Raw genomic sequence first — 27,790 nt, 5'->3', positions numbered from 1 at the left:
TGTGTTCTGAAATCCTGTAATTTGCAGGCGTTTTCATGATTCATGCAGTTGTCGGCTCTCATTAAAAAATCCAAGGAAACAGAAAACCCATTCTTTTAGATTAGAATGTTCAGAAGTGGTGTGGGAAAATGAGTCAAATTGTCAGATACTATTAGTAGCAGAAAACCTGGAGGTGGGGTGCTTGTCCTCCCTTGTGTCAGAGTGGCTGGTGTTAGGTTGCTCCTTCAACTCCAGACAGGCAGTTAGGCTTAATAAGTCTCACTTGCAATGAGTGAAAATTTACAAGTCTAATCTGTAAATACTCCTGGCTGATCTTTGCTAAATAAAAATGGAAAGCCTGAATTGGCTTGTGTCCATGTCTACAGCAATTAAAAGGAAAGTACTATTGATTTGTATGACCTCTGTGTTCAGTCAGTTCTGAGCCATTGAAGTAGGACTTTACATAAAGTATATTTTCCTTAAAAATTTGTAATAGAAATACTTCAGTGATGTTGAGTTAAAACGGGGTGTATGATACCGTAGAACTTAAACTGAAAAATATCTTACCATGCTGGTTTTTTCGTATTCACCACTTCTTTAACTTTTCTTTTTCTGTAGTGTTTACACTATGTTTCCCTATAGTATTCTTCATTGGTCTCCTGCCTCAGGTGAATACATTTGTGATGTATCTCTGTGAACAGCTGGACATTCATGTCTTTGGTGGCAATGGTGAGTGTTGTGTTTTTTTCAGTGGCAAAAGTATGAGATGTGGAGCAGCCAAGATCAGTATGTTAGTTTAAAAATTTACTGGTTACACTATTTTTATTCCTACCCTCTAAACGTAGAATACTTTATTTGTGTTTTTAAAAAGCCTAAAAGTCTTCTGATTGATTATTGAGAAATAGAATTACTGTCCTAGTTAGTCTGTCACTTCTTCCTCAACTGGTTTGTATTGTAGTTAACTATTCCCATGGTAAAGCTGTTCAATAACTAAGGAGATTATAAAAGCCATGTAAAATTCACTTAATAAAAATTACTTGTAGGAGAAAATACAAGTAGCTGCTCTGGTTTGAATTGCCTTTTTTTCCAGGGGGACTGATGCCTTAAACAAAGAAAGTATTTTGTATTCTAACTTCAGATGGTAACAATGTTTTTTCTTTTCTTTTCATTTCTATGATATTCAGCTACCACAAGCCTGCTTGCAGCACTTTACAGTTTTATCTGTAGTATTGTGGCAGTAGCATTGTTGTATGGACTGTGCTATGGTGCCCTGAAGGTGAGAAAAACTTTATGCACAGTAAACGTGTTTGGGGGTTTGTTCTCTGTTTCCTTCTGTAATAAGTAATTAAAGTATGCAACTACTTAACTAGAAATATTAGTTTGATTTACTAGGGTTTTATTCTTGCTCAGCTGTGATGTCAATAGAGGAGATGCAATGCAGGAACAAAGCAGATTTTTTTGCTTTTAAAAGGTGTGTGATTTGTGCCTGCTCTGATGGGCTTTTTTTTTTTATTGAAAACACATGACATTTACCATCATTTCCATTCTACATCAGTTCTTGAAACTATCATGCAAGTGACTTTTTTTCTAGCAGAGTCTGCATGTAGTTGTATGTTAACCTCTCAGAGTGGTGGGTGTAAGTATTTTTTTCTGGTGCTGCAAAAGTGAAATAGTGTTTTCTAATTAATATTTATTTGAGAAGAAACCAAGAAATAGTTTGTTGTGTCAAAGTGAAGATATGTGCCTATCTGAAGGGGAGAGTTAAAGAGTTAGCTGGCCAAGGAGCACACATGCATCCCCCCATACCCACTGTGTTTTTCTTGCTTGAAATGTTGTTTGAAAACAGTATGGTGTGTGGTGCTGGTTCTGTTTATTAATTTCAGGTGTTTGTCAATAATCAGGCATGCTCAGTTTCAATGAATTGTAGCATGTGTGGATCCAACTCAGAGTTGGCTGAATTTCCAGTTTATTACAGAGAGTAGAAAGTTCCTAGAGGGGTTACTCCCATGATACTGTCACCTGCAGGACATCATTAGCTTTCTGTGAATTTGTGCACTTGTCCCATTAGTCTTTGGTAAACACATCCATCTAAGACAAACAAGCTTTAGCAAGGAATAACTCTTTCATCTTTGTAGATCCAGTGCAGATCAGGAAAACACAAATAAAACCACTGTTTGATCTACATTCAGCACATTAGAAAAAATAAATCTTGAGTTGAATGCATGTAATGTTCAAAATTAAAAAGTAACTAAATACAGCTCTTAATAGCCTGTGGTCTCAAGGAGTGCAGGAAATGCTTCATAAGGGTTACAAGAAATAATGGCTATTTAATGATTAGGATGGTGTAGACTTGAGGGATGTACACTCTGCTAGAGTTTCTGATCTATAGTTAGACATAGGTTAAAAATGAAACAATATTTTTGTACAAAAAGCCCTGGCTTATGTTTGTGGAGTTGTAGTTAATTTCTCCGTTCTCTGTGATATACATAATTCTTGTACGTCAGGTAAAGTGGTGTGTACCTTGTCTCCTTTTTATTAACATTCTGTTTCTGTCTCCAGGATTCCTGGGATGGGCAGCATATTCCAGTTCTCTTCTCCATATTTTGTGGTTTGTTAGTGGCAATATCGTATCATCTCAGCAGACAAAGCAGTGACCCTTCTGTGCTTTTGTAAGTGACTCAGTTTGTATCCCTTTCCCAATGAAGAAGCAAGTTGTAAGGATAAACTACAAATAGTGTTGCTACTTAGTAGTGTTTGAACTTGTACTCGCCAGCCCTAATCAAAAATAGTATATTCTTGGGTCAATGGTTAGAAATTCTCACATTTTGCATCTATTTCCTTCTCTAACAATGACCTTTTTTGGGACTTCTGGCAAATCACTTACATGCCAAAATCTGATTTAATTGCCTGCTGATGTTCTCCAAAATGTCAGTCAGGTGCCATCTTTCTGCTGCTGGGTTTGTTGGTAATAACATGTACCCTTTTTGTGTTTAAAGAGGTGCTCAAGGCATCTTGAATACTTCCACTTCATTTGTTGTTGTATTCTTATATTGAATGTGTGCTCCAAACACATGTTCAAATAAATAGGCTAAATTCTAAGGATATATTTTCGTGATGACTATTCCCATATAGCATACAGAAACAGATAATCGTGTTATTCTGTGCTGGAGTAGAGATCTGATGCTTGGAGGTGTTTGAGTCAGTTAATAATGATGCAAGTAAAACAAAATAGTTCCAGTAGGAGAAACGCCCCCCCAGAATAGCCAGTAAAAGCTCAGCCACATACCTAGGTGAGGCGGAACTTAAACTGGGATTTAAATGTCGCCATAATGTTTGTTGAATTTGATAAATATTGGCTTGGGGTAGATAGTGAAGGACCTCCTCTGTGAACAACAGAACTAATGATTTATGAGTGTTTACACCAGAGGAAATTTCTTATCTGTGGGTTGACCACTGAACCGTGTCCAATTACTCTTAGCTCAGTTGATATGAGGTTCTTTTCCCTGGTTACTTGTTCTTTTGTTCTTTGCAAAAACTAAAGCCTGCATGGTCACGTTTGACTGTGGCACAGTTAAGCATTGTAATACATTGCAATATGTAATTTCCTTTGAAGATCTAGGGCTCATTCTGTGGTGATCTTCCTGTCCATAAAATGAAATAGTATTTCTACACTATGTAGGGTGTTGTAAGAAAAATCACACTGAGAGGTTGTGAGACAGCTTGTTAAGACTAGTAACATTGCACATGGGCTTCTGAAAGCTTAGGTGTAAGGTTTTGGAGCTTCAGTATCAGCAACGCCTGCTAAGAATTTAAAAGTTTGGTCAGTGAGATTAATTCATTCATTAAACAGGCTAGAATAAGTTTCTTTTGTTGTTGCTGTTGAATTAAACCAAAGAATTCATGGTTTTTTAAATGGCATTGCCAAATAGACTACTTCCAAATTTTGCACATTTCTGTTCAGTTATTTATGAGTTTAAGTTTTGTTTCATGAACGCTAAATTTCACTTAAAATTCAGTTTTTGTTCAATTATTCCTATGTTGCTACTAGAGAAACTGCAGTTTGAACATCTGGCTACTGTTCTTTAATAGTCACTGTTCTGTACAACAGAGAAATAATTATGTTATAAAGTTGAAATATCTGTAAATTCGCTCAGCTATGTGAAAGCACTGATGTGCCAAAATTAATTTTTTGTGGTCAATTTGTAAGAGAACTTCTGACTTTGTTATTATTATAAAACCACATAGAACAATACATGCTTTTCAGTTGGATTTTTTGTCTTTCTTTTAAGCTCTTTAGTGCAATCAAAATTTTTTCCTAATTCTGAAGACAAAAACCCTGAAGATCCTCTGTCTGAAGTAAAAGATCCTTTACCTGAGAAGCTTAGAAATTCTGTGGTAAGTAGGCTTTTTTATTATTTTTAAAATTCCATTTAAGCATTTGCTTTGTGTTGGTTTATATAGCATCCATCCAGATCTTGCTTAGATCACACTTGTCACCTAGCATGATTCTAGTCAGAATGGATATCCCAGCATTTCCTTTCAATCTGCAGCTGAACTCATGTGCTCCACTTAGGAGGGTAATGCTGATATTGCAATTTTAAGTTATTTAAAAGCAGAGAGAGTTGGAGTTCCCTAGTGTGGATTCAGTGAAGTATCACTGAATCTTCTTTTATCTCATGGATAATAATAGATGATGCTTGCTTTTGTGTAGAAGTTAGTGGGAAAGAGTTAATGGTGGCAAAACTATATTAACTCAGTGTTTCTAATAATTGTGAGGAAGAGCTTTGTGCTTGCTGTTCCAGAAGGGGAAATCAAAAATTGAAAGTATTTGGGGGCTTTTTGTGGTTTGTGTGGGTGGTCTAAGTTGTTTTGCTTACTTTCTTTGGAAGCAGATGTAACCTTTCCATTTACTTAAACACTACTTTGAATTTTTAGTACAAAAGCACTCTAAATATTTATGGAAGTAGTAATATTTAAACAATATTCTTTTTGACACAATGTAGCAATAAGAGACTTAAGAAGCTTAGTATGTTTAACTTGTACAAAAGAAGGTTGAATATTCATTTAGCTTTGTGTAGGGCTCAGCTTTAGGCTGAACTGTATAGCTGTATATTTTCATAATACAGCAGTTAGAGGCATGATGAGGTGCAGTGTGTGGCAAGTGCAAATAAATATTTAGAGCAGAGAAACTGCAATTCTTTTAAGATTTAGCAGGAAAGAGTTACCGTAGGAGCTGCAAGTTCCTCTTTAGCTCTCAAACTGTTGTGTTAGTCCCCAAGGGGGCAGAGGAGCTGAGGATTTTGATAGTCTTTCTTACTGTGGTTTTTAAAATCAGGACAACTGATTTAAAAAAAGTAAGTTGTAGCCCAGGAAGTTAAGGCTTTGCAGCAATAATTGCTGTGTGTAATTATTTGGCCAATTTTGGAGTAGATAATCCTTTAGTGATTTTTCTGGGCTGTAAATATTAATGCTGTTTTTACAGATGGGAACAAGTCTACACTTGAGGCTTCGAGTTGCAGCCGCCCTAAGTACGCATTGCCCCCTTGTGGCTGAGTCTGGCATTACTGGTCTTGAGGCAGAGCCTGTTATCAGTGGCTTGTTTTCGTTGTTTGGGAGTAATGGAAAATTCAGACTCGTTCCTCGGTGTCATTCCAAAGCTATCCTGTACCCTTCTGCAAAGATGGCAGGAAAGGGTTAAAGAGCTGGTTGTTTCACCTGGTTGGTAGGTCTGCCTTGGCAGCACTCTTCCAGGGCTCTTAATTGCCCTGTAGTTTAAGCACTTCTTAGATCATAAGGGGGAAGTTTGATTGTCCCTTCCAGTGCTTTCATCAGGGGACCCTTACATCACCTCACAGTCCAGGATTAGAGAATATATTTGATATATTGATTTGTCCTGCCCCACTACGAGTCTTTCTCTTTCACTTAGCTGAACTGATGGTCTTAGCTGTAAGGTTTGTCTTGTGAAATTTCAAATAACTTCAGTGGAAGTAGTTAACACCTGCATAATTAAAAAATCTTTAATCAGTTTCATTGTTACTGCATTAGTATATTAACGAGCCATTGAAAGGTTGCACTCTGTCTTGGGGATATTTTCCAACTTTGATGATTCTAAGAGGTCAATCAAAACTGGTGTTTTCTAAAATTATTTTATTTTGATTCCACAGAGTGAACGATTGCAGTCTGACCTGATAGTGTGTATAGTCATTGGTGTCCTCTATTTTGCAATTCATGTCAGTACAGTATTTACAGTTTTACAGGTAAGACATTACCTCTTGTCTTCAGTTTGCCCTCTGTATGCAAATACTATGGAGTAATAGAAAGTGTATTCTGGTAGTTCACTAAGTCTTCTGGCTAATTTTAGATGGTATTTAAACTTATAGCATGATAAGTACGTGACTGACTGAAGGTCTTCGCTTTGATGTGCTCAAAAGATCATCTTCCTTAGCTCTTTCCTAGTTTCTTCCTATATTTTAGATTTTTATTATAGCCTCTGACACAAAACACCCTCTTTTGAGTCATCAATCTCAAATAGTGTCAGAATTGTTTTGAAATAAGGAAAAGTGAAACTTTACAACAATGTTTAAAATGTTTGGTACTTAAAGTGTGAGGGGCTGAACCTGGACTCAGCAGTTCGGTGCTGGCATGGCTCTTTGTAGACTATAGTATAGGGCACTACCCCTTTACTGGAATGATTATTTACAGGACTTTAAAGAGCATTTGAGTTTCCGGTTTTTAACTTGTCAGTGTAGCTAGTGCTTTGGGTACTTCTAATGTGTATATGTGGCTCTTGATGGTAATGGCATGGGACTAGATCCTGTGCTTCAATTTAAGTAAAGCCTTTGCCTCAAGAGCTGCAGTTACTGAGTTTCTTATTTTGGTATTCCTATTATGGAACCATTGACTAGCTGATGAATAGCTTATGTAAGGCAAATGAAAATTTCTGGCATGTATTTTAGAATACGTGCTGCTTAAAGTAAGAAACTAATTTTAAAAAGCATATGCATTTAGGTAATTTCATGTCTTCATGGTGAAGTGTATTACTTAAGCATGTGTACTTCTGCTTTCTGAGGAAAATATCCCTTCTATTATTGTATGGCTGGATTTCAGCTCTTCACCTGAATGTTGGTTTCCCCCATGTTTGAGAGACTTGGCTGTATGCTCTTCACCAGTTGTATATTTCAATAGACTTGGGCTTTATGGAATTCACCAAGAGCTTATGACAAGATAATATAATCCTAGTTTTGCAATTATCTAGACTTAGGTAGAAATTTAGAGAAAATTTTAATGTGTAGAAAGCATTATTGTGAAATCCAACTATCATCCTTTGTTAATTTTACAGTATTTTGTGACTACTGTGGAAGGGATTGGTCTTGTGGGAGGCTTCTTACCTTCTCAAGTGAATGTGAAACTAATGATTTGCTTATACCTCCTTTTATCTAGCAGACAGAAATGTAAATTGGGTTCAGCCTTTAGAGAATAATACCTTTATAAAATGCATATGGGTCAGAAGCAATGGACTGTGAAAAAAGATTGTTGTACTATTTTTACTTGAAAGTACATTTCAGCTTAGTGAAAATTTGTTAGATATGAAGGGGTTTTTTTCTCACAGGGTTTCTTGTTTTATCTTAAAATTGGTGGTACAGTTTCTCATGAAGAGATGCGTTAGTATTGCAGGAGCATCTGCTCATGTAATAAAGCAAAGTAATACTTTGTGGTTTTTTATAAAACACATATCTTAATTTCTTCGATTCTTCTTTTTAGCCTATTTTAAGTTATGTTCTCTATGCATTGGTGGGTACGGTGGGCTTTGTGACCCATTATGTTCTGCCTCAACTCCGAAAGCAGCTTCCTTGGCATTGCTTTTCTCACCCGCTGCTGAAAACCAAGGAATACCACCAGTTTGAAGTCCGGAGTAAGTATTGTCTGTAACACTTCCTTGAACTTGCTGTAGCTGCTGACCAACTTGCGTTACCTGTTGATATACTTAATCTCTTCACTCTTCTCACCACTGGAATTTCATTACATCTGATCTATAAATGTATTTGTTTCTCAGTTCCTCATGCTTTGATTCCATGACATTTTATGTATCTCTTAACTGATGGTGATAATATGAGTGTTAACATTATCTCAGAGCAGTTCCATTAAAACATAGTCTTCAAAATCTTGAGTGGCAGAGTTTGTGCTTGTGATTGCCTCAATAATTTTTCATAAAGATCAAGTGTGTTTCACTATGCATTTCCTCAACATAGCAAGTTTTCAGATGTTTTAGAGGATTAGCTGTGGCAAGTGCAGGTGGAGACTTCGTACTGGCACTGGTTTGGTTTTTAATAGTATTGTTGACATGTTTAACAACAGAAAATAATGCGAGTGGTCAGTTGATAGATGAAGACACCAAGGGACCACGTCTTACAACTTGATCTGCATAGATATGTGCTTGCAGCTTGTGCTAAAGTATGTGTTCATGGAATCTTTCCCCAGAGATGCAAAAAAAATGAAGTTACACTGCTTATTAGTTTTCCAGAATGGATAAATGTTGTGGTCAATTGTGGGAACTTTGCTGTTGGAATGTTTTTATTGTTAACAGCAGACTTAAGAAACTCCTGTCGAAACTTCCTTGGAAGCAACTGAAACTATTTTGGTTTTTCTTTTCAATAGTTGTCAAAACAAGAGAGCATTCTGCTGCTTTCAGGAGCAGAGAATTATCAGAATTGATTTGCAAACTTTCTACCTTTGTAGCAGCCATTCAGTGTGTCTTTTCATTGATGTCTAACTTGTGGGATTTTTTTTCCCAGTGACTGCGTGTAAAGATGGATAAATATGAATAGCAATTGTAGTATGGTGTCAGACTTTATCTGGAAGAAGTGAAAAGTGCAACTATTTGCTTTAAGTCTTTAATCTCTAAAACTAGAAAAGCTACAGTTGGTGCCCTTTATGTATGCATCAATGTTTACCACAACTTTTGACATTAAATCTTCTAGCCTATATTGTAGAACAATTTTTTTATCTTAATTTGCAGTAATTTGAAACACACCTTACAATTCTTGTAGAAGTTTAAAAGAAGTTGCTCAAGTGACAGACATTTGTGTTGGCAGGTTACATAGGCTCTTCTGTAGTGTACAGTTGTAAGGAGTCCTTCAGATTGAATAAGGTTGAAAAACGTCCTTTTGTGTGAGATAAAAGGCATAATTTCAAACAGTTTCATCAATAGCAATGTTGAAATTATTGAAGAGGTGGAACCCAGTTTCCTTCCTTCGGCGTACAGTAAGCAAATAGCTTGCCAAATGTTCTGTTTTTGTGTGAACAGTGCAAAAACTCTACTGGGCTACTGACAGGAACTTCTCTTTATTTTGCTTAAATAAAACTACCAAAGTCCATTGTAAGAAAAGTTATTCCAAGTTGATTGAATGAAGAGTCTTTATTTTGTAACCAGATCTTTTTGATTTGACAGTGCCATCTGATTTCTTCTTTTTAATATATCTTGACAGATGCTGCGCATGTTATGTGGTTTGAGAAACTTCACATTTGGCTCCTTTTTGTAGAGAAAAATGTTATCTATCCACTGATAGTCCTCAATGAGCTTAGTAGCAGCGCTAAGAATATTGCTAGTCCAAAGAAACTGGATACTGAGTAAGTAGAAAAGGCTATTAAGTCATTGAGTATGTCTGCTGTGGTGGGAAATTAAATAGTGACTTCTAGCGTCAGTGGGAAGACAGAACACCTTAATGGTATTGTCTTAAGAGAAGGGCAAGGAATAATCAAAGCTTTTTTTTTATTTGAAAGCCTGTATAAAGCTGACTTAAACTGATTTGAGTATTACACTGTTAAACAGGATACTCCTGCAAAGATAAATCATTCAACTCCTAGCATGTACTGTGAAGATGGCATGTTGTGGAATTACCTAGTACTGCGATTAGTTTGTTTGTTGAGCTACAGAGTCTATAATGTGATTATCCAGATGGCAAGTTCAAGATAGTGTCGATATGTTCTGGTAGTTTATCAGGTGTAAATTTCAGACTTGTTCTCTGAGTTGGTGTGCCAGTGTGCTGCCCCTCTGCCCCTTTCTTCTCTCATCAAGGAATTCCCCAGGCTTCCTAGCCCCTAAGTATAATCCATATCCAGATGGAATTGCACACTGTTTCTTAAATTGAGTCTTAGTTATAATCCCTTGAGCAGTGTATGACTGTCTCAGCAAATGATAGCTCAGTAATAAGCCCTGCATTTTTTTCTCCAAGAAACAGTAACCAGGTGTCTTTTTTGGATTTGAAATTCTATTTATTTAGAATAAAAGAGTATAAATATTGAAACTAAACAAAATATTTTGGGAGGCAAGTTGCTAGATTAATTTTATGGGATGATGTGTGGCTTTTTTGGCTTTCTTAATTTTAATCCTTGCATCTAGTAAGTTCTTGCTTTGGGCTCATTATCATAGTCTCTATGAGACCTTTGGGAGGAATGTTGCCATTATGTTACTTTAGGTTCTTTTTTTAATAACCCTTTGATATGTCAGTTGCTATGTCTGAAAAAAATTGCTGTTCCCTCAATAGAAATTAGAGCAGTATAGTCATGCAGGAAATGATAATCCAGTGTTCACTAACATCCTCTTGATGATTAATCTAGTATTTTTGCATTTTAGTATTCATAACCTAAATTAAAGACCAGGTTTCTTTTCAGACCATAAGGATATTTCATCTCCTATTTTTTTTTCTTTTTTAGTGGCATGCTTAGAAATAATCTTGAACATTGATTGGCTTGAGAGTACTGATTAAAAGATTTAGATAGTAACCTTTAAAAAAAAAAAATCAGAAATTGTCTTTAAAAAAACCACAAATCATTAACACCCCCAATTCCAAAAGCAAACCCAAATGAAAGTTTGAAGAGATTTGATATTGCATGACAGCACAGCTTAAGTGGTCTTTAAACCCCATTTCAGGTAACAGGTAATAACTGTTTTGTGTGACTTCCTTACACAGGTTGGGTGCTTTAATGATCACAATAGCTGGCTTGAAGTTACTGCGTTCATCATTCAGTAGCCCAACGTGCCAGTATGTCACTGTTATTTTCACAGTGCTCTTCTTTACTTTTGATTACAAAAGTTTTACTGAGACCATGCTGCTAGATCTCTTCTTCATGTCCATACTCTTCAGCAAGGTAACTTTTAACTCTGTTTTTAGGTGTTTCAGTTCATCCAAAGGGGAAAACAGATGGATAGTCCTATCTGATAGGTAATCTTGCAGATTCTCAGTCTTTTGTACTGTAATAGATGTGCTGTAAGGCAGCTAAGACTTCTCTTTCCCAAAGCATTTCTGTTGGCTTAAGAAACCATATGTAAGTTTCTAAACATCTCCTGAGTTTATACATAGAACAATGAAGTGCGTCTTACATTACTTGCTTTTATAATGACATCCTTTTTCAAAGTCTCAAAGCTTCTGGTAGATCAGTAAGAACTCTAGGATGACCAGTAAATTCCTCAGGATGCAAGGCATGTTGATTGTTTGTGAAAATACTGAATTGTTTTTCTCTTTTTTTCCCCCTGTAGCTTTGGGAACTCTTTTATAAATTGAGATTTGTATATACCTACATTGCTCCCTGGCAGATCACATGGGGATCTGCCTTCCATGCTTTTGCCCAGCCCTTTGCTGTGCCACGTATCCTTTGAAAATGCAAGCCTTCTTCTGAAGTTATGTATTTATAACTTCTGAGTACTCTATTATAATGGATTCTGTGTTATGGGGTAAAACTGCTGAAGGAGCAGGTTTGTCTAGTGAGTATTTACAAAGAAGCTGTGCACACTTTCTGCCTTGTTACAATGCTGTGAATTGTATGGTAATGGTAGCAATAGCATCCTGATGTAAAAAAAAACATGGACCAGAACTAATTCTGAAAATCACATGATTTTTCTTTTGATAGTCATTCCCTTTTACAGGAGTCACTCATTAACGTTTTAGTCCTTGAGTTTTGCATTTTAAACTTTTGTAGGCTGGTTTGAATGGAGTGTTGAGTTAGTATTTTCAACTGAATTTCTGGGAATGATTGTCATGTCTAGTGCCAGATTTCCATCTATTTCTGTTTTTAAAAATAAAAAAGAATCCCCTTAATGTTGGAAATCCTACAAACATCTTTGCTGCATAGAAATTGATAGAGATCTTGTTTTGCTCTTCATTAGTGTTGCTGTCTGTATTGAGCACAATCACAGAAGCTAAAAAAAAAATAGTTGTTGCTTTGCTTTCCTTAATTCTCTTATCCTACAGATTCTGCCATGTTGTTTGTCCAAGCAGTTGTGTCAGCTTTCTTCTCTACTCCACTGAATCCTTTTCTGGGAAGTGCAATATTCATCACTTCATATGCCAGGCCTGTCAAATTCTGGGAAAGAGACTACAAGTAGGTGAAACAATAAAGTTTTAAATAACTTGTTTTTAATAGACTAGATATGTCTGAAATGTTGGTTTGGGGCATTTGTTTGGTTGGGTTTTTTAACTTGTGAATTTCTGTTATTGTTTTCCCCCAGAGAAAACTAGTCTAAAGCACTGAAAGTTTTCACTGAACTTGTTTCTGAAATACTGTAGCAGCGTTTCTTACACTAGGATCATTTGCTTCAGCTGCTTAAGTAATTTCTACGTAGTGGTAGCCCATCCTGGTGGTTTTAAACATTAAATTTACGGTATTGTGAAGTGCAATTTTAATCAAAAAGTGAGTTTATGTATAAAAAGGTTTTGGGGACCGGTTCATAGGTGTATTTTACTGTGTTCGTTATTGTTGTGCTCACAGCAAAACTGGCTGAACTTAATACAAAAATATTTCAAAGTAATTGGTTTTCTTGTTCAAGGTGGGATCAGTAGTAAAAGAATCTTCATGTCAGTATGTTTCTTTTTGTTTTATTTCTCTTACACTATCAGCAACAGACAGCTTATCAGACCAATAAAATATTATATAAACAGCATAGGGCAAGTTGAATGGATATTTCTGGTATTTCTTATTTCCCTTCTAACATTAGAACAGTTTAAATGCAATGTTCCAAATCTTAGATTAAAGCATTGTAGTTGTAATTTCAGATAATGAAAGAATTGTCTAAAAATTAATCTTTCACTAAAGTCTACGGAGGTGTTAGCTGGTACCTAAGAAAATGTATGCACTTTGATCTAACGTGCAAGATTATTCTATGGGTATTTACTGTGGACTAACTTTATTAGGCATTATAATGCTATCATACACAAAAAATACTTTTGCATATGAGAAGAGCAGAAAATATGCATCTAAAATTATTTTAAAATAACATTTTGAAACTTTCACTGGGAATATTGAACACTATATTATTAGCTTCTTTTCTGAGACATTCTTGCAGTAATGTATTTTGCATTAAATATGCCTTATTTTATTCTTTTCAGCACAAAACGTGTGGATCATTCAAATACTAGACTGGCTTCGCAGTTGGATCGGAATCCAGGTAGCTGTCCTAGCTGGATTTTGATTGCTGGTTTGGAGGTTTTGGGGGGTTGGTTTTTTTGGGGGCTGGGAGAGAGGCATGTGGGAAGTGGCTTGGTGGATTTTTTTTTTTTTTCCCCCCCCTAGGGGTGAGTTTTCCTTTTTTTTTTTTTTTTTTCCAAATGTAAATGGCTTTTTATTAGATTTCTATAGGATTCATGATCACTTGATCTGGTCATCCTCTGATCTTGTCCAACCATGCCCAGCAGCTGTCACTCTGTCTACTGTTAGTTTTTTCTTCTGTCATCTCTCTTGCTTTATTCTTTAGGCTCTCCCATAAGTTTTTTGATTTCACTCTTAGGTTTGTGTTTACCTTTTTATTTATAATTGTAGCAGGCATTAAACTGTTTTGCTTTTTATTCTTCAGCAATTTAAAAAGTACTAAGTAGTGTTTGAGGGTGTCTCAGTGTCATGGTAATGAGTACAACAGACATCACTGAGATATGTCTCTGTTCCATTTGCTTTTGCACTTTATTATCTTGACTAGGGAGATGCATGAATGGAACTGAAGGAATAATTTGGGAAATGTAGGAATGACTAAGAAAAAATTTGGTTCAAAATACAAATGTCACTTGGCATTCATTTAGAGTAGCTGTCCCATAAAAAAGGGGAAGTGGGGGATAGAGTATGACCTTGAAACAGCATTGTGGTTTAGAAAAATATAGGATTCAATGTGAAATAAATCAAGCTTGATGTTTTTCTGCAGTTTCAGATAACCTAAATCCAATCTTCCTGCAGGTTCAGATGATAACAACCTGAATTCTATCTTCTATGAGCATTTAACCCGTTCCCTTCAGCACAGCTTATGTGGAGACTTGTTGTTGGGTCGCTGGGGCAACTACAGTACTGGGGACTGCTTCATCCTAGCCTCTGACTACCTCAATGCACTAGTACACCTTATAGAGATAGGAAATGGCTTGGTCACCTTCCAGCTGAGGGGGCTTGAGTTCAGAGGTGAGTGTCTAGATGTCCTTACCTGTCTGCACTAAAAAGTAGGCTTCTGCTTTAGAAACTGAAGTTATTTTCAGTTCTGTTAATGAATTGCTGTTAAAATGGGGTGCAGGGCCTCTTGATGCTCCTGTCATTTGACACTAAGTCCCTCTTTACATTTTAGTGCAACATGGCTACTTGTCAGTGAAACCTAACTGAAATGGGATCCTAGAGAGATAAATTAAGCTATCTAAATATTTTGTGTCGGGTGGTGGATAGTTCACTTAGTGTTAGAAGAATTTAATTGGAAATAGGTTGAATTTTCAAGTCTTCCAAACACAAGTTCACATTAATGCAATCATATAGAGCTTTCAACTCTTTCTTCTTTCCTCTGTTTTCTCCTAAGGAACTTACTGTCAGCAACGGGAAGTAGAGGCCATCACTGAAGGTGTAGAGGAAGATGAAGGTTTTTGTTGCTGTGAACCAGGCCACCTTCCTCACATGCTTTCCTTTAATGCAGCCTTTGGGCAGCGTTGGCTGGCTTGGGAAGTGCTTGTAACAAAGTATGTTCTGGAGGGTTACAGCATCACTGACAACAGTGCAGCTTCCATGCTCCAAGTCTTTGATCTCCGGAAAATTCTCACCACCTACTATGTGAAGGTGTGGTTGGGCTGAGTGCAGCCCATGGGGGGAGGCTGGCTGGGCTGCACCTTGCAACTGCTCAGTGTCTTGAACCCATAATGTCTGTCACATGAGGATGGTAGGGTGATAATTACAGGTGTATGAACACCTCCTGCAAAGGAGGTCAGTTTGTTGTACTGGCGGTGACTCAGTAGTCCGGCCCATGAGCAGGGCAATGACCTTGTACTCCAGATCAGAGAGAGGACACCTCCTAGCTGAAGCTGGAATAGGAGCTTTAAAACTGTTACCCAAATACAATAGCTCTGTTGTAAAAGAAAAGTTGGTTAGTTTGTTTCTTTAGAGAAAACCAAGGTGCTTTGGTCTTCATAAGCTGTCCAACCCAGTCTTTGGTTCTTAAAAAAGAAACAAGGCCTTTCTTCCAATTTTAAGATGACACTAGCCTCAGATCCTTTCAGTTAATCAGTAAGCTACTCTTTCTGAGAGCTGGAAATTTTCAGGTTAGTATTTTCCAAGATTCTTACTCACATATGCCCCCAAGTTGTGTTCCCTAGCACTGGGGTCTTAAACTGTTTTGTGTTATAGCTTTTTTTAAAATCTAGAATTCTTTAGAAATTCTGTATCTAAACCTCCATATTTACTAAATAAAAATTTCTATGTATTTGTTTTCTGCAAAAAATACAGCGAGGATCCTATCCCATCCTTTTTTTCCTTTCCTTATTCCTTCAGTGTAGGTTTCAGAAATCCTTACAGTCTTTGAAAAATACTCCTATACACCACGTGTATTGTGTTTTCTATGCAAACCTCTTGTACCTGTCAGCAATATAAATGGTACTGTATATTAGTTCTGTTAATTTTCACCAAAAAAAATCAAATAAGTTGAAACAATGAGATTGACTGTTTTGGTTTTTTTTAAATTGCAGTATTGACTCATATTTTTAACTGCTACTGTTTCAGGGAATCATCTATTATGTCACAACATCCCCCAAGCTAGAGGAATGGCTAGCTAACGAGACAATGCAGGAGGGCCTGCGGCTGTGCACAGACCGCAATTATGTGGATGTAGACCCAACATTTAACCCCAATATTGACGAGGATTATGACCACCGTCTGGCAGGGATCTCACGAGAGAGCTTCTGTATGATATATTTGAACTGGATAGAATATTGCTGCTCTCGAAGAGAAAAGGTAAGGATGCTGTCACTTTTTTCCTGTTGTCTTGACTTATAGATGGGTTTAATGCTGATTTTTAGATTATGTATAATTAAAGTATTTTGATTGAAATGGTTTTGATCTTCCAGTTCTGAGATGTAGTTTAATAGATTCTGTAAGCACTGTACGGTTTATCCAGTTTATTAAGGAACTTTATTTGCCGGTTCAAATCAACCAGTTGAATCTTAGACATTTATCTACATGCAGAAGGGTATGTCTGCAGAATTGATGTTTTGTACTTAGATATCAGTGTTCACAAATCAACCCTAACTTAAACAAAAAAACCTCCTAAACAAAAATCCCTAAAACCCAAGATACCTATTTCCAACGTAGACTCACTCCTTTTTTCTCAGTGATCACAAAATACCATTTCCTTGGAGCACTGGAATTGTTGGCGTGTGTAAACAATCATCCTACATTCAACCTTTTCTTCTTTCCACAATCCTTCCGCCTTTTAAGTAGGAGTGTTAGTATGTTTGTAGAGGAATGCCTTGACTTTTTACTGTTTACAAAATAACTGTGTCAAATTAGCTTTGCCTTTGACAATAAGCGGAAATTGATTGAGATTAAAGAGGCAGGAATATAATTGGAATTTATGTGTTTAATGAGGGACCCAAGATTTAAGGGTTCAGTTTTGCTTTGGAGGTAAAAGATCAGTTCAGGTCTGTTTTAACAGGGGTAAGACTTAGTGTCCTGTGGTCAAAGGACAAACAACAGCCAAAGAAAATTATTTCCCTCAAAGAAATGAACATCAAATATTTTGTATATATATTGAAAATCAGATTTAATGACTTAATTGAAAGATGCCATTTGCTAGGGCATTATATACCCTGGATATACTACTGGCCTTGAACTGAGGGCAAGTCTGCCCTAACTAACCCCTTGACTAAAGCTGTAGTCCAGGGAAGTTGTCAGGTAAATCAGGCTTAAATACTCATAACCAGTGATAATCCACTGTATTCACTGAAAATATTTTTGTCTAAACCCTATAATTTAGCTAATCAGCAGTTTGCCTGCAAGATACACACCATGAGGAATGTAGCATGCATCTGTTTAACTTGCAATTTCTTATTTCAAATTATCATATATCACCTTTACAAATGTTCTTAAATACTTGTAAAACTCTTGCTCAGACTTTAAATCAGAATTGTTTTTTTAGGAGTGACTGCTGTGGTAGGTACATACAGACACTTGAGAACTGCTATGTTTGGGTCTTTTTACTCCTTCTGGCAGAATCTTCCTTTACAGTGGCTATTTCTTTTTTCCATTCACCTAACTCATATTTTCTTTTGTTATTACAAGCCACTGGATTCAAGTAAAGACTCACCCCTAGTGACACTGTGTTATGGACTGTGTGTTCTGGGGCGGAGAGCATTGGGAACAGCTTCACATCATATGTCTAGGTAATAAAATGTTGTTGCTGTAAGTTTCCTATCCTTGAAATCCTTCTGAGTTCTTAGAATAGGTTTTAGATGAGTATCTTTTCATAGAAGAAATAGATAATCAATGCCATCTTGCCTTAAACTGGGCAAATGTGCTATGTAACTTCTTTACAACAACCAGTGAAATATAACTAAAGAAGAGCAAATGAGGGAGGACTTGCAGCTAAGCATACTGTTTTATTGAACTAATTCAAGATGGGAGTTCTGGTATGGGTAAGGACTGGTTATAACCAGTTCAGAACTGAGTTCTAGAAGTAAGCTCCATTTCCTGCACCAACTAGATGTCCTATATGGAAGTTAGGGGAAAAAGAGGAAAGTTCCTTAAAATGAGACCATTGTGGTAAACACCACAGTTTAGGCGGCTCTGTGGCAAGAAGTTGTGTTTTGTACAAATCATCAGCTCAAATCCGTTGTCATATGGCAACTTTCTTGCAGACTGACAGCCTCAATTTTAGAAAGCAAATGTAAAACACAGCCATAAGGTTCAGGAAATCACAAGGTGATGGCTTGAAAAGAAGCATAATTGGATGTGGAAGCTATTGGTCAGCTGGATGCTGACTATAAAACCTGTTCTGCTTCAATTTCAAGGCAACTGTTGATTAACTCCTCTAAGTACCAGCCAATTGCCTCTTGAAGGTTGTGTAGATATGGATTTGCGAGATTCATCAGAGCATATATGATTCTTCACTCTTAAGTTAGCTTAGTAATTGAAAACAGTGCCTTTAAAGCATGAAAAGTTAAGATTTTTATTTTGTAATAAAACATGAACAACTGAAGTTGGATACCCTCTTTAACTGGGCTGTTGTGTTATATATCCTGGAAAGTTTTGCCGTTAAAAATCTTCAGAATTAAATCAGGCACTCCTCATGATATTTGTTAGCTTTAGTCCATGTAAATAGTCTGTTGCATATATAGTTTGTTCATTACCTGTTCAGTGCAGGTAGACATCTGATGTACCAAATTTTTTTACACACACATCTTTTCCCTGTCTTATCCTTGGTAGAGAAGAATTGTGTGCCTTTCTGTGCAGCTCAGTAGTTTCTTTTCAGTGATAACTGTGGATATGTTCTTCTGTTAATATTTGGGTTGGTTTCATTTTTTTCCCCCTCAACAGTAACCTGGAATCCTTCTTGTATGGCCTTCATGCCCTATTTAAGGGTGACTTCCGTATATCTTCAATTAGAGATGAATGGATCTTTGCTGACATGGAATTACTGAGGAAAGTAGTGGTCCCTGGAATACGGATGTCACTGAAGCTACATCAAGTGAGAGATTACACAGAAAGATGTGTCCAGTTTTTTATTTTTGTGCATTTTTTATTTTAAAAATTAGTGGCTGGGAGAAAGGAAAAAGAGGATGAGAATAAAAGGGCTGTGATAGAAATTGACTACTGAAAATGAGGAACTATTGTGTCTTGTCCTTTGATTTATTACAGCTTTTTTGGAAGGTGATACAGAGGAGAATGGAAAGCTGTTTATGCTCAGAGCTTGAAAATTACATTAACTGTAGATCAGAGAACATGTCAAGCCCTCTTTCATACCTACCTAGAGATTTCCCTTATGAACAGCTTCTCTGATATTTTCCCTCTTCCCTCCCTACACATATGTAATTGGTTTAAAAGGTTATGCGTTCAAAGCTGCATAGTCCTCTCCTCCAGTGGGAGTTGTTTTTCTTGTTCTTTTAACTTTGAAGTGTTGTAATCACAGGTTTCAGGTGAGAATGAGAAGGTTGCTTTTTCATAAGCTGAAATTAGAGTTTGTCTTTGTAGTGAAGTGTGGGTGAAGAGGAATGATCTCAAATTCTGTCCAGTGCGTGTATTTAACTCAGCAAGTACAAGAAAACATATACTTAGTGATAAGCACTCTGTAAGCGAGAGAAGTGTTGGTACTCAGGAAGAATAGATTGCTTGAAAATCATAATAAGTAAACAAATCTTCGTTGTAGTTTAAAAATTAATAATAAAGGTTTCTTTTTTTGCCTTCATTGCAGTCTGGAGTCTCCCAAAACTAGCAGTGATTGAATTAACTTATTCATGTAATACAAACTCTCTGATCTAAGAGAATGTGTGTGATAGGAGTACATACAGCAAAGCAGAATAATTACCAAATGATTGTTGAAACCAGCAGAAGTACCACTTCAACAGCTCTCAAGTGTTCTCAGAGAGTTATTCTGCAAAATGGGTTTGATTGAAGTCAAAGAATGAAAAGAGAGAGAGAAAAAACAGGTCACACTAACAGTGAAAAAATAAAAGTTCTGAACATTATTCTGTTACTCTGTGAAAGATTATTTAATTCACTTGCAGTGCATCAGCACACCCAGGCTTCAGTCAGTGTGGAAATTTAGCTATTAACCACAATCTTTTTTTGCCCAGAAAGTAATGTTACTCAATACTGAATTGAACTTGCAGGTTTTGTGTTTTGTTTGTGTTGTGTTTTGCTGGTTTTGACTGGCAGTAATGTAAGTTGTCCTGATAGTAACGTAAGTTGTCTTGATGCTGAAGAAGTTTGTCATCAAGTATTAATGTGAACTTTTTAATAGTAAATATTGTTTTTCTTCTTATTGCTATTTTCATGTAGTATAATCTCAGTGAATAATCAGCGCTTTACTTAAGAGCATTTTACAGTTGGAGGTTTATGAATAAGAAGAGAAACTAAAAATCTTCTGCCAAAAGTATAAATAGATATAAATCTAGTGTTAAATTTATGTAGAAATTTACTTGAATCAGTGATAGGCAGGTCCTTCCAATCATTTTGGTTTTAAGTTGAAAACTAAGCAAATACAAGCAAACAGAACCAATCTGTTGTAAAACAAGTCATCTTTAACAGTGTTCTTAAGTAGGTATTTGATACTTGTGATGGCTAACTTTGTGTTATGCACTCATCATTTAAAAAGTTTGAGGTGTGAAATGTTCTATTTTTATATATAGTTACATCTGAATTATTGATCATACCTTAATGAACTTGTATTATTGGAAACAGGATCACTTCACTTCTCCAGACGAATATGATGATCCTTCTGTGCTCTATGAAGCTATAACAACTCATGAAGAGAACCTAGTTATAGCACACGAAGGGGACCCTGCTTGGCGGAGCGCGGTTCTTTCCAATTCTCCGTCCCTTCTTGCTCTGCGCCACGTGATGGACGATGGCACCAATGAGTATAAAATCATTATGCTCAATAAGCGCTATCTCAGTTTCAGGGTCATTAAGGTAAGCTTTGTGTACGTTTCACAGTGTGACAGCAAGTTGGGGTGTATTTTAATAACTATACCAAACTGCTGCCTCAACTGAAATCTTTACTGTTTTGTTATTGATAAGGCTGGTTCTTCTCATACAGTGCAAGTATTGTGTCAGAAAATCAGTTCCTTCTCACTTATTTGTCATCCCATTCTTGAATTTATTTATTCTCACTGTTGCAGCCTGTGTCCCTAAGCTCAGCCTGTAAAAGAACTGCGTGTGAATGCTGGCAGTTCTGCAGTGCAATACTTCATGTGCTTATGAAGGCTTTGGTATAACACAGCAGTCACCAACATGCTCTCATTGCTTCACTTTCTGACACAGCCTCTCTTCTTGGCTTTTGCAGGTCAATAAGGAGTGTGTACGTGGCCTGTGGGCAGGACAACAGCAGGAGCTTGTCTTCCTGCGTAATCGTAATCCAGAAAGAGGAAGTATCCAAAATGCTAAACAAGCTCTGAGGAACATGATCAACTCTTCTTGTGACCAGCCGATTGGATACCCAATCTATGTCTCACCGTTGACTACTTCCTATTCAGATAGTCATGAACAGCTAAAGGACATTCTTGGGGGAGCCATCAGCTTGGGAAACATCAGAAACTTCATAGTGTCTACATGGCACAGGTGAGCTGAGGAAAGGGGGTCTCATTGGTGTGTGTTCATGCTCTCATATTTCATTAACTAGTCTTGCACAGGCCCAACACAACATAATTGATAATATCCAGTCACAATAAAAAAAATAAACCTTGAATCTTATTTTAGGCACATCAGTAACATATGGCAACTGCTTTGGTACAGGATTAATCTCCAAGGGTGAATAATACACCACAAACTATGTAAATGAGAGCCCAGAGGAAAGAAGACAAAGTCTAGGAAAGAAGACAAAGTCTAGATGCAGGAACTGCAACTTCAGATCTAATGTTAAGTCTGATAATGAGAGACAATGCAACTTCTGTACTGTGTTTTTTCAGTATGATGGCTTTTGCAGTCTCTAGTACCATCTTTACAGAATCAGGACTGTTTGGCAGGGTTCCTGTCTGGCAGATATTTAGCATGAGTGCCTATATTAATGTTTTAGAGTATGCTCATCCATAGCTATGCAAGCTTTAGCTGTTGTTCAAAGTCTCACAAGTGCTTGTATGTTATATAATGCTGTATGTTAGTGCCAGAACAAACAACTGGAATGATATAATTGTTTCCCCACGTGACCCCTGGGTAATCCAGTACAAAATCTTGCTGTGCTGTGTTTTATAGGCCATGAGAACTTTTACTGCACTTCTGGCCCTCTATGACTGTGGCTCCAAAAGCAACAGTGGCAGTTGTGTGCCATTCAGAAATGTACATCCCAATTCTTAGTAGTCCTAGGAGCTTGTGCTGTGGTCTGGACAGTCCTGTAGCTGTTCTGATGGTTGTATTTACCTTAGACATCTATAGCATATCAGAACAGAACAAGCTGCTTCACCCAGAGTGCCAAAAATGCCACAGTTACTGCAGTCTGTGGCGTTTGTCTCTTATTGCCATCAGCTTGTCCAGCTTGATAGAATAACAGGTGAAAGCATGACACACAACAGTATTTGAATCCAAGGTTTATGCTTCAGGGTTCTGTGTCCTGGGACCAAAAAAATGGAAAGGGGTGCTCAGTGTACTTGAGTGTGACAGAAAAGAACAGTGAAAGTAGTAATTGAAGGGAGGAGGAAATGTGCTGTGGTGTTTGTATCCATTTGAAGCTTATTAGTGTAAACAATGTGATGAAAAAACTGTGTGGTTATATATGCTGGAAAATGATGGCTAACCTACTGTCTGAGTGTTCAGTATGTACTTCAAGCAATTGTGAGTGCTTTACTGAGGAAAACAGAAACCAAATACATTAAAAAACCAGGAAACATTTTCCTTGCTAGTCTGTGTAGACAAAGATTTTGCAGTGTAACAGTTATACATGCCTAGTGTGTTAAGTAGCATAAGTTTTACTAAATAGTTCCAAAATAACCAGGATGTTCTGTGAGCATTTGAGTTGGAATTTTATCACTTTCTTGTATTTCAGAGGTGGCATAATTTTTAAAAAGCTTATTTATATGAGCACTTCACTTGTCATAAATAATGTTATTGAATAGCTGTCATGAAAAAAATGTCAATCTCTTAGAAAGCAGTGTTTATATTTGCAAAGCATATTCTGAGAAAATAAAGTCAAGTTTTAACTGATTTTAGGAAGTGCTGTGGATTTTGCTGATCCTTTTGCATGTCATGAAGCATTTCTTAGAATACTAATGATTAGGAGGTGTGCATTAATGTATCACTTGCATTATGTTTCCAGACTAAGGAAAGGCTGTGGAGCTGGCTGCAATAGTGGTGGAAATATTGAAGATTCAGATGCTGGAGGTGGAGCTTCTTGCACAAGTAACAATGCAACTATCAATGAGTCACAGAGCAGCATGTCACAAGGAGGAGGGAATGCAACTACAGGGCAGGGACCTGGAGCAGTACAGCATCCTCCTGTTGCAGCTCACCCCACAACTTTTCCTGCAGCTCATCCACCAACTCATCCCTCCACTCTGGGTAAAGTTGAAACAAAGAGGCAATTTCATACAAATTCAGTCCTATAGCTAGAACAGGCCTTTCAACTCTTTGCCCTAAATTAAAAGAAAAAGCAAAATAAAGTGATGTGATTTTATGTTTTTAAAGAGCTGCTGGTTTAATCTCAATCTACAGTACTGTTTTATGCAATACAAGGTTCCCAAACAAATCTGGTAAATAGGGGTATAGTTGTGCTGACAAGTAGATTAAATAACTTTTTAAAATACATTTCTATGGACTGGATATTTCATTTCTGTTGTTTGCAAATGCTGAACTAATTTTTTGGGAATGTTTATATTTCTTATTTATACAGTGGAACAAGTTCTGTTATTTGCACAGTATTTCAGCAGAATCTATCCGAAGGTCCATAGTGATCTGTAGTTAAGGAGGTGACAAACACTAAAGCTGAGAAAGTCTTTCAAACATTGCCTTTACTCACAAAGAAAATACAGATGTATGAAGTTGTTTGAACATAATTAGATCTATCAGCTGAGGAGAGTTATCTACAAATATTTAGTATAGGAAAAGGAATTGCACCAATGCTCATTAACTGCTATTTGTTTTTAACTTCAAGTCTATTAAATTTGAACTTGTTTTAAAATAGCTATTGTTCTATCGAATTTTCTGACCCAAACTTTGAATATGTAATCAAGCATATTATTTTGAAACATAGGCATCTGTACCTCTCTTATTGCCTTAAGTATGGTAAACTGAAGTGCTAATATTAAGTAAGAAATTGTTCATGCAGAAAGTGCAAGACTGAAGCATTTTTCAAGGTACTTGTCTGATAGGGATTGTGAATTGAACAAAATATGAAATTCTGAGATAAGATTAATGGAATGTATTGAAATGTTCTGCTGTGTGAGATGCAGCAGAGATCTTCTGCAATACATCTGTTTCAGATGATGTTGGTTAGACCAATCAGTTTTGTGTATCTGTGCACTAAAACATTTGTGTGTTGGCAATCTATTGTATGTGGGAGGCTTTATGAAACTTTCCTGATTCTTTATCTCTTACTTTTAGGCACCAGTCACAGCTCTCACTCTGTGCAGTCCAGCCTTGTCAGACATTCCCCTGCCCGTGCCTCAGTAGCTAGCCATTCATCCTACTGCTACGGCAGCCGTCATTCATCTCTTCGCACATCCACAACAGGCTTTGTGCCTTGCCGGCGCTCTTCCACCAGTCAGATATCCCTTCGTAACCTCCCATCATCCATCCAGTCCCGCCTGTCTATGGTCAACCAAATGGAACCTACTGGCCAGACTGGGGTCAGCGTGCAGCATGGACTGCCCTCTTCTAGCAGCTCCAGCCAAAGCATCCCAGCCTGTAAACAGCATGCCCTTGTGGGCTTTCTAGGGACAGAAGGAGGGAGTAATGCAGCTGAAACTCAGTCAGGTGGCAGTGCAAGCCCTGCAAACCAAATGCAAGCCAAAAAGGATGACGTTATTTACAGAATCCAGGTGAATAGTCTAGAAGAACAAGTTAACTTATGTTTCCACTTGCTTTTCTTAGTTGTTCCTTTGTATGGTGTTGAAATTGCTTCTTACAAATACACGTTCTAGAATATCTGGTATGCACTTATTTTTGGAAAATTAATGTAAGGGTTTTCTGGACAAGCAGCCTTCATGTACGTTCCTTGTTTACATTATTTTTATGTTTTGCTGTAGTGCAGCTCTGAGAATGTCAGTGGAACTCAGTTCCACTTCATATTTAGTTTACCTTTTATGCATTATAGCAGGTAAAGCTAAACAGCTTCATTTACAGGATAGAAAGCTTTTGTTCTTTGAAGCCAAGTAGATTTTCCACAAAAGTAAGTGTAAAATACTTGCTTTCACTTTCATATGTATTTATTCTTTGTTTATATCCACTTCAGGGTTTACTGAGCAGCAAACAATTCACTATTGACTAAGTTATCATGGCAGCCTTCCCTTTTCACAGTTTTGTGAAAATTCTGGAATGTGTATTCTTGCTTTCTTAGTTTTTATTAGCCCCACATACATGTCTTTGGCATTGTACTTGTGGGAAACCTCAAGAAGTCTATTTAAAAAGTTAGATCATAATAAACATTATTTGCTTGCTGATACCACCTCAGTTTAGAGTAATCCTTAGTAAATTGCATCATAGTGGGCAAAGTAAATTAATTTTTCAGGTCTGTGCTTAATAGCTTTTGTTTGCAGGCAAGGGCCCTTTTATGAAGCTGCTTACTAATCCTCTGTGTGAGGAGGATAAAGCAGACATGTGCCCTTGGATAGTGGACGTTATGGAGTTCTCTCTGTCCTTAAATAGGAGGAATTTTTCAGGAGTTTTCTCCTGCTTGCCCCGTGGAAAGGCCAGTTTACTTCTAAACATGGGGTGGGTCTCAACTAACCATGCTAGTAGATAAATATTTCTTCTGTCTAACAATGAATTCCCCAAGTTTCTTAAGATATTCTGTAAGAAGTAATGAGGCTGTTGTAACAGCTCACCATCACTTAACCTTTCCCTGCTACTAGACTGTGTGCTGCCAATGCTTTTGTTGTGCCAGCTCCCCAGTCCTGCCATGAGCTAGTATAACTGAAAGAGGTGGGGAATGGAACCAGAGCTGTTGCTTCAGTGAACTGGCATATTCACCATATTCACTGGTGTCTGAAACCACAGCATCATTTCCAAATTCAGTGCTGTTTGGACTTGGGGAGCCTGGAGCTCAAGTTTCCAACCTTGAAATTGGTCAGAAATCAATTTCAGTGGGTTAAAACCAAATTATCTGGAATTATGCAAAAGGTTACAGTTTATCTGTTTAGTTTAAATTTTGGCTGAACTAACAGTCAAAACTCAATTCCTACTTATAGTTAATGGATCCCAGTCAAGTACTGGAAGGGATCAACGTGTCAAAAAGGAAAGAGCTGCAGTGGCCAGATGAGGTGATACGGCTAAAAGCTGGAAGAAACAGCTGGAAAGACTGGAGTCCTCAGGAAGGCATGGAAGGCCATGTAAGTTTTGCTTGGAAGTTGGCAAGCTAACCTTAAAAAAAGGTAGTGTCTTGATTCTATAGTAGTCTGCCTATATGTCAATGAAAAGATCAGTGTAGTAGATAAGTTAGATCAGTAGCTGTCCTCAAAGTCACTGTTGCTGGAAGAGCAGGTCTAGAATCCTAATTGAGGCAGAGCTATTTCTGCAACTCTGTGCAGAAGATGCAGGATGATGTTTCAGATGTTGTAAGCCACCACTCCTTCCTTGCCTTCTTTCAGCTTGTCATGATCTCTCAGGTCTCAGGCATTGCTCTCATTCATTCGTCCAACATTCATTTTCTTTTCTTTAAACTGTCAATCCCTGAACAAATTTACTAACAAGTCCTTGATTGAAAGATTAACAGTATTTGATTTTAAATTATTCTGATCAAAGTAGAGCCAAATAAGATAGTCTTTCGATATCTCTTTAGTATATAATAGATACATGGTAGGTGTTAACTTTCCTTTAAGAAGGAAATCTATTCTAAAACTTGTGAAAGCTCATGACTTGAAATTGTGTCTCTCTTTTCTGTATGGATGTTACATCTGCAGTTTACAAAAATTTACTGCATTGCTAGAAAACTTATCTCCCAATTTAACCTCCTTTTATGAGCAAAAAAAATCCAGTGTGGTCTTTGAAACCTTTTGGTTTTTACTGAGATGTACTTTTTTTTTTAAGATCTTGATGTCTGTAAAGATGCTCAAGTATTCTCTCAGTGATAGAGGAAAGAATCAGTGACATGGTCGACAATTGTTCTTCAATACAACTGTATTTTCATTTGGAATAGATCAGTTTTGAAGAAATTTCTTTGACTGCTTATCTCACTTAGAGGCATTATTTATAAATTGGTTTTAGGGATAGATTTTGCCATTTGAAAGTCCACATCACTGTGGATATATGTGCAAACTTCAGGTAAGAAATGGAGATATGCCAGTAACACAGTGTGCACTGCATCTACCTGGCTGTTGGATCTACATGAAGAAAAGGCCCTGGAAATGCAATTATTCATGGGAGCAATCTACCAGAGTTGACAGTCCACTCTTAGGACAGTAGGGTTATGTTGTAGTAACACCTATTAGTAGAGTGCTGTTGTAAATGTTCTCAGTTATCTTTGGTTTAGACATACTAATGCAGATCAAGAATGTGGTAAAGATGGTGAATGTAAAGAGTTATATTGAAACATGTCCTCTTGCCTGGTGTCACTGGACAATATTTTTCAGGAGTTTGTGAGTGTGTTTTGTGAATTGCAGCAGGCTGCATGTGCATGTACAGTGATTGATGCTATAGAAAGATTAAAACAAGAGGATTTAAAGGTCAG

The 27,790-nt window shown here is 37.1% G+C and overlaps 1 protein-coding gene across 11 annotated transcripts in view; it reads left to right on the top strand.

Moving 5' to 3' along the window:
* Positions 1-27,790, top strand: part of PCNX1 (pecanex 1) — an 84,540-nt gene that overhangs the window by 53,837 nt on the left and 2,913 nt on the right. For 10 of the 11 annotated variants that reach the window (XM_059849640.1, XM_059849641.1, XM_059849639.1 and 7 more), the window contains 21 exons: positions 598-708; positions 1,164-1,255; positions 2,539-2,648; positions 4,269-4,374; positions 6,144-6,236; positions 7,741-7,891; positions 9,465-9,606; positions 10,950-11,127; positions 11,516-11,624; positions 12,228-12,357; positions 13,362-13,420; positions 14,197-14,412; positions 14,795-15,048; positions 15,985-16,215; positions 17,542-17,642; positions 18,796-18,946; positions 20,659-20,889; positions 21,263-21,537; positions 23,225-23,466; positions 24,508-24,944; positions 26,313-26,453. In XM_059849640.1, the coding sequence (XP_059705623.1) occupies positions 598-708; positions 1,164-1,255; positions 2,539-2,648; positions 4,269-4,374; positions 6,144-6,236; positions 7,741-7,891; positions 9,465-9,606; positions 10,950-11,127; positions 11,516-11,624; positions 12,228-12,357; positions 13,362-13,420; positions 14,197-14,412; positions 14,795-15,048; positions 15,985-16,215; positions 17,542-17,642; positions 18,796-18,946; positions 20,659-20,889; positions 21,263-21,537; positions 23,225-23,466; positions 24,508-24,944; positions 26,313-26,453 (3,560 nt within the window). Of the gene's footprint in view, positions 1-597; positions 709-1,163; positions 1,256-2,538; positions 2,649-4,268; positions 4,375-6,143; positions 6,237-7,740; positions 7,892-9,464; positions 9,607-10,949; positions 11,128-11,515; positions 11,625-12,227; positions 12,358-13,361; positions 13,421-14,196; positions 14,413-14,794; positions 15,049-15,984; positions 16,216-17,541; positions 17,643-18,795; positions 18,947-20,658; positions 20,890-21,262; positions 21,538-23,224; positions 23,467-24,507; positions 24,945-26,312; positions 26,496-27,790 lie in introns of all 11 variants that reach the window. The other variant, XM_059849643.1, reaches the window with a different exon arrangement.

The sequence above is a fragment of the Haemorhous mexicanus genome, chromosome 6 (genome assembly GCF_027477595.1).
Source record: "Haemorhous mexicanus isolate bHaeMex1 chromosome 6, bHaeMex1.pri, whole genome shotgun sequence".
Classification (NCBI taxonomy): Eukaryota; Metazoa; Chordata; class Aves; order Passeriformes; family Fringillidae; genus Haemorhous; species Haemorhous mexicanus.
The sequence above is the reverse complement of the archived record's forward strand: the minus strand, read 5'-3'. Positions and strand labels throughout refer to the sequence as shown.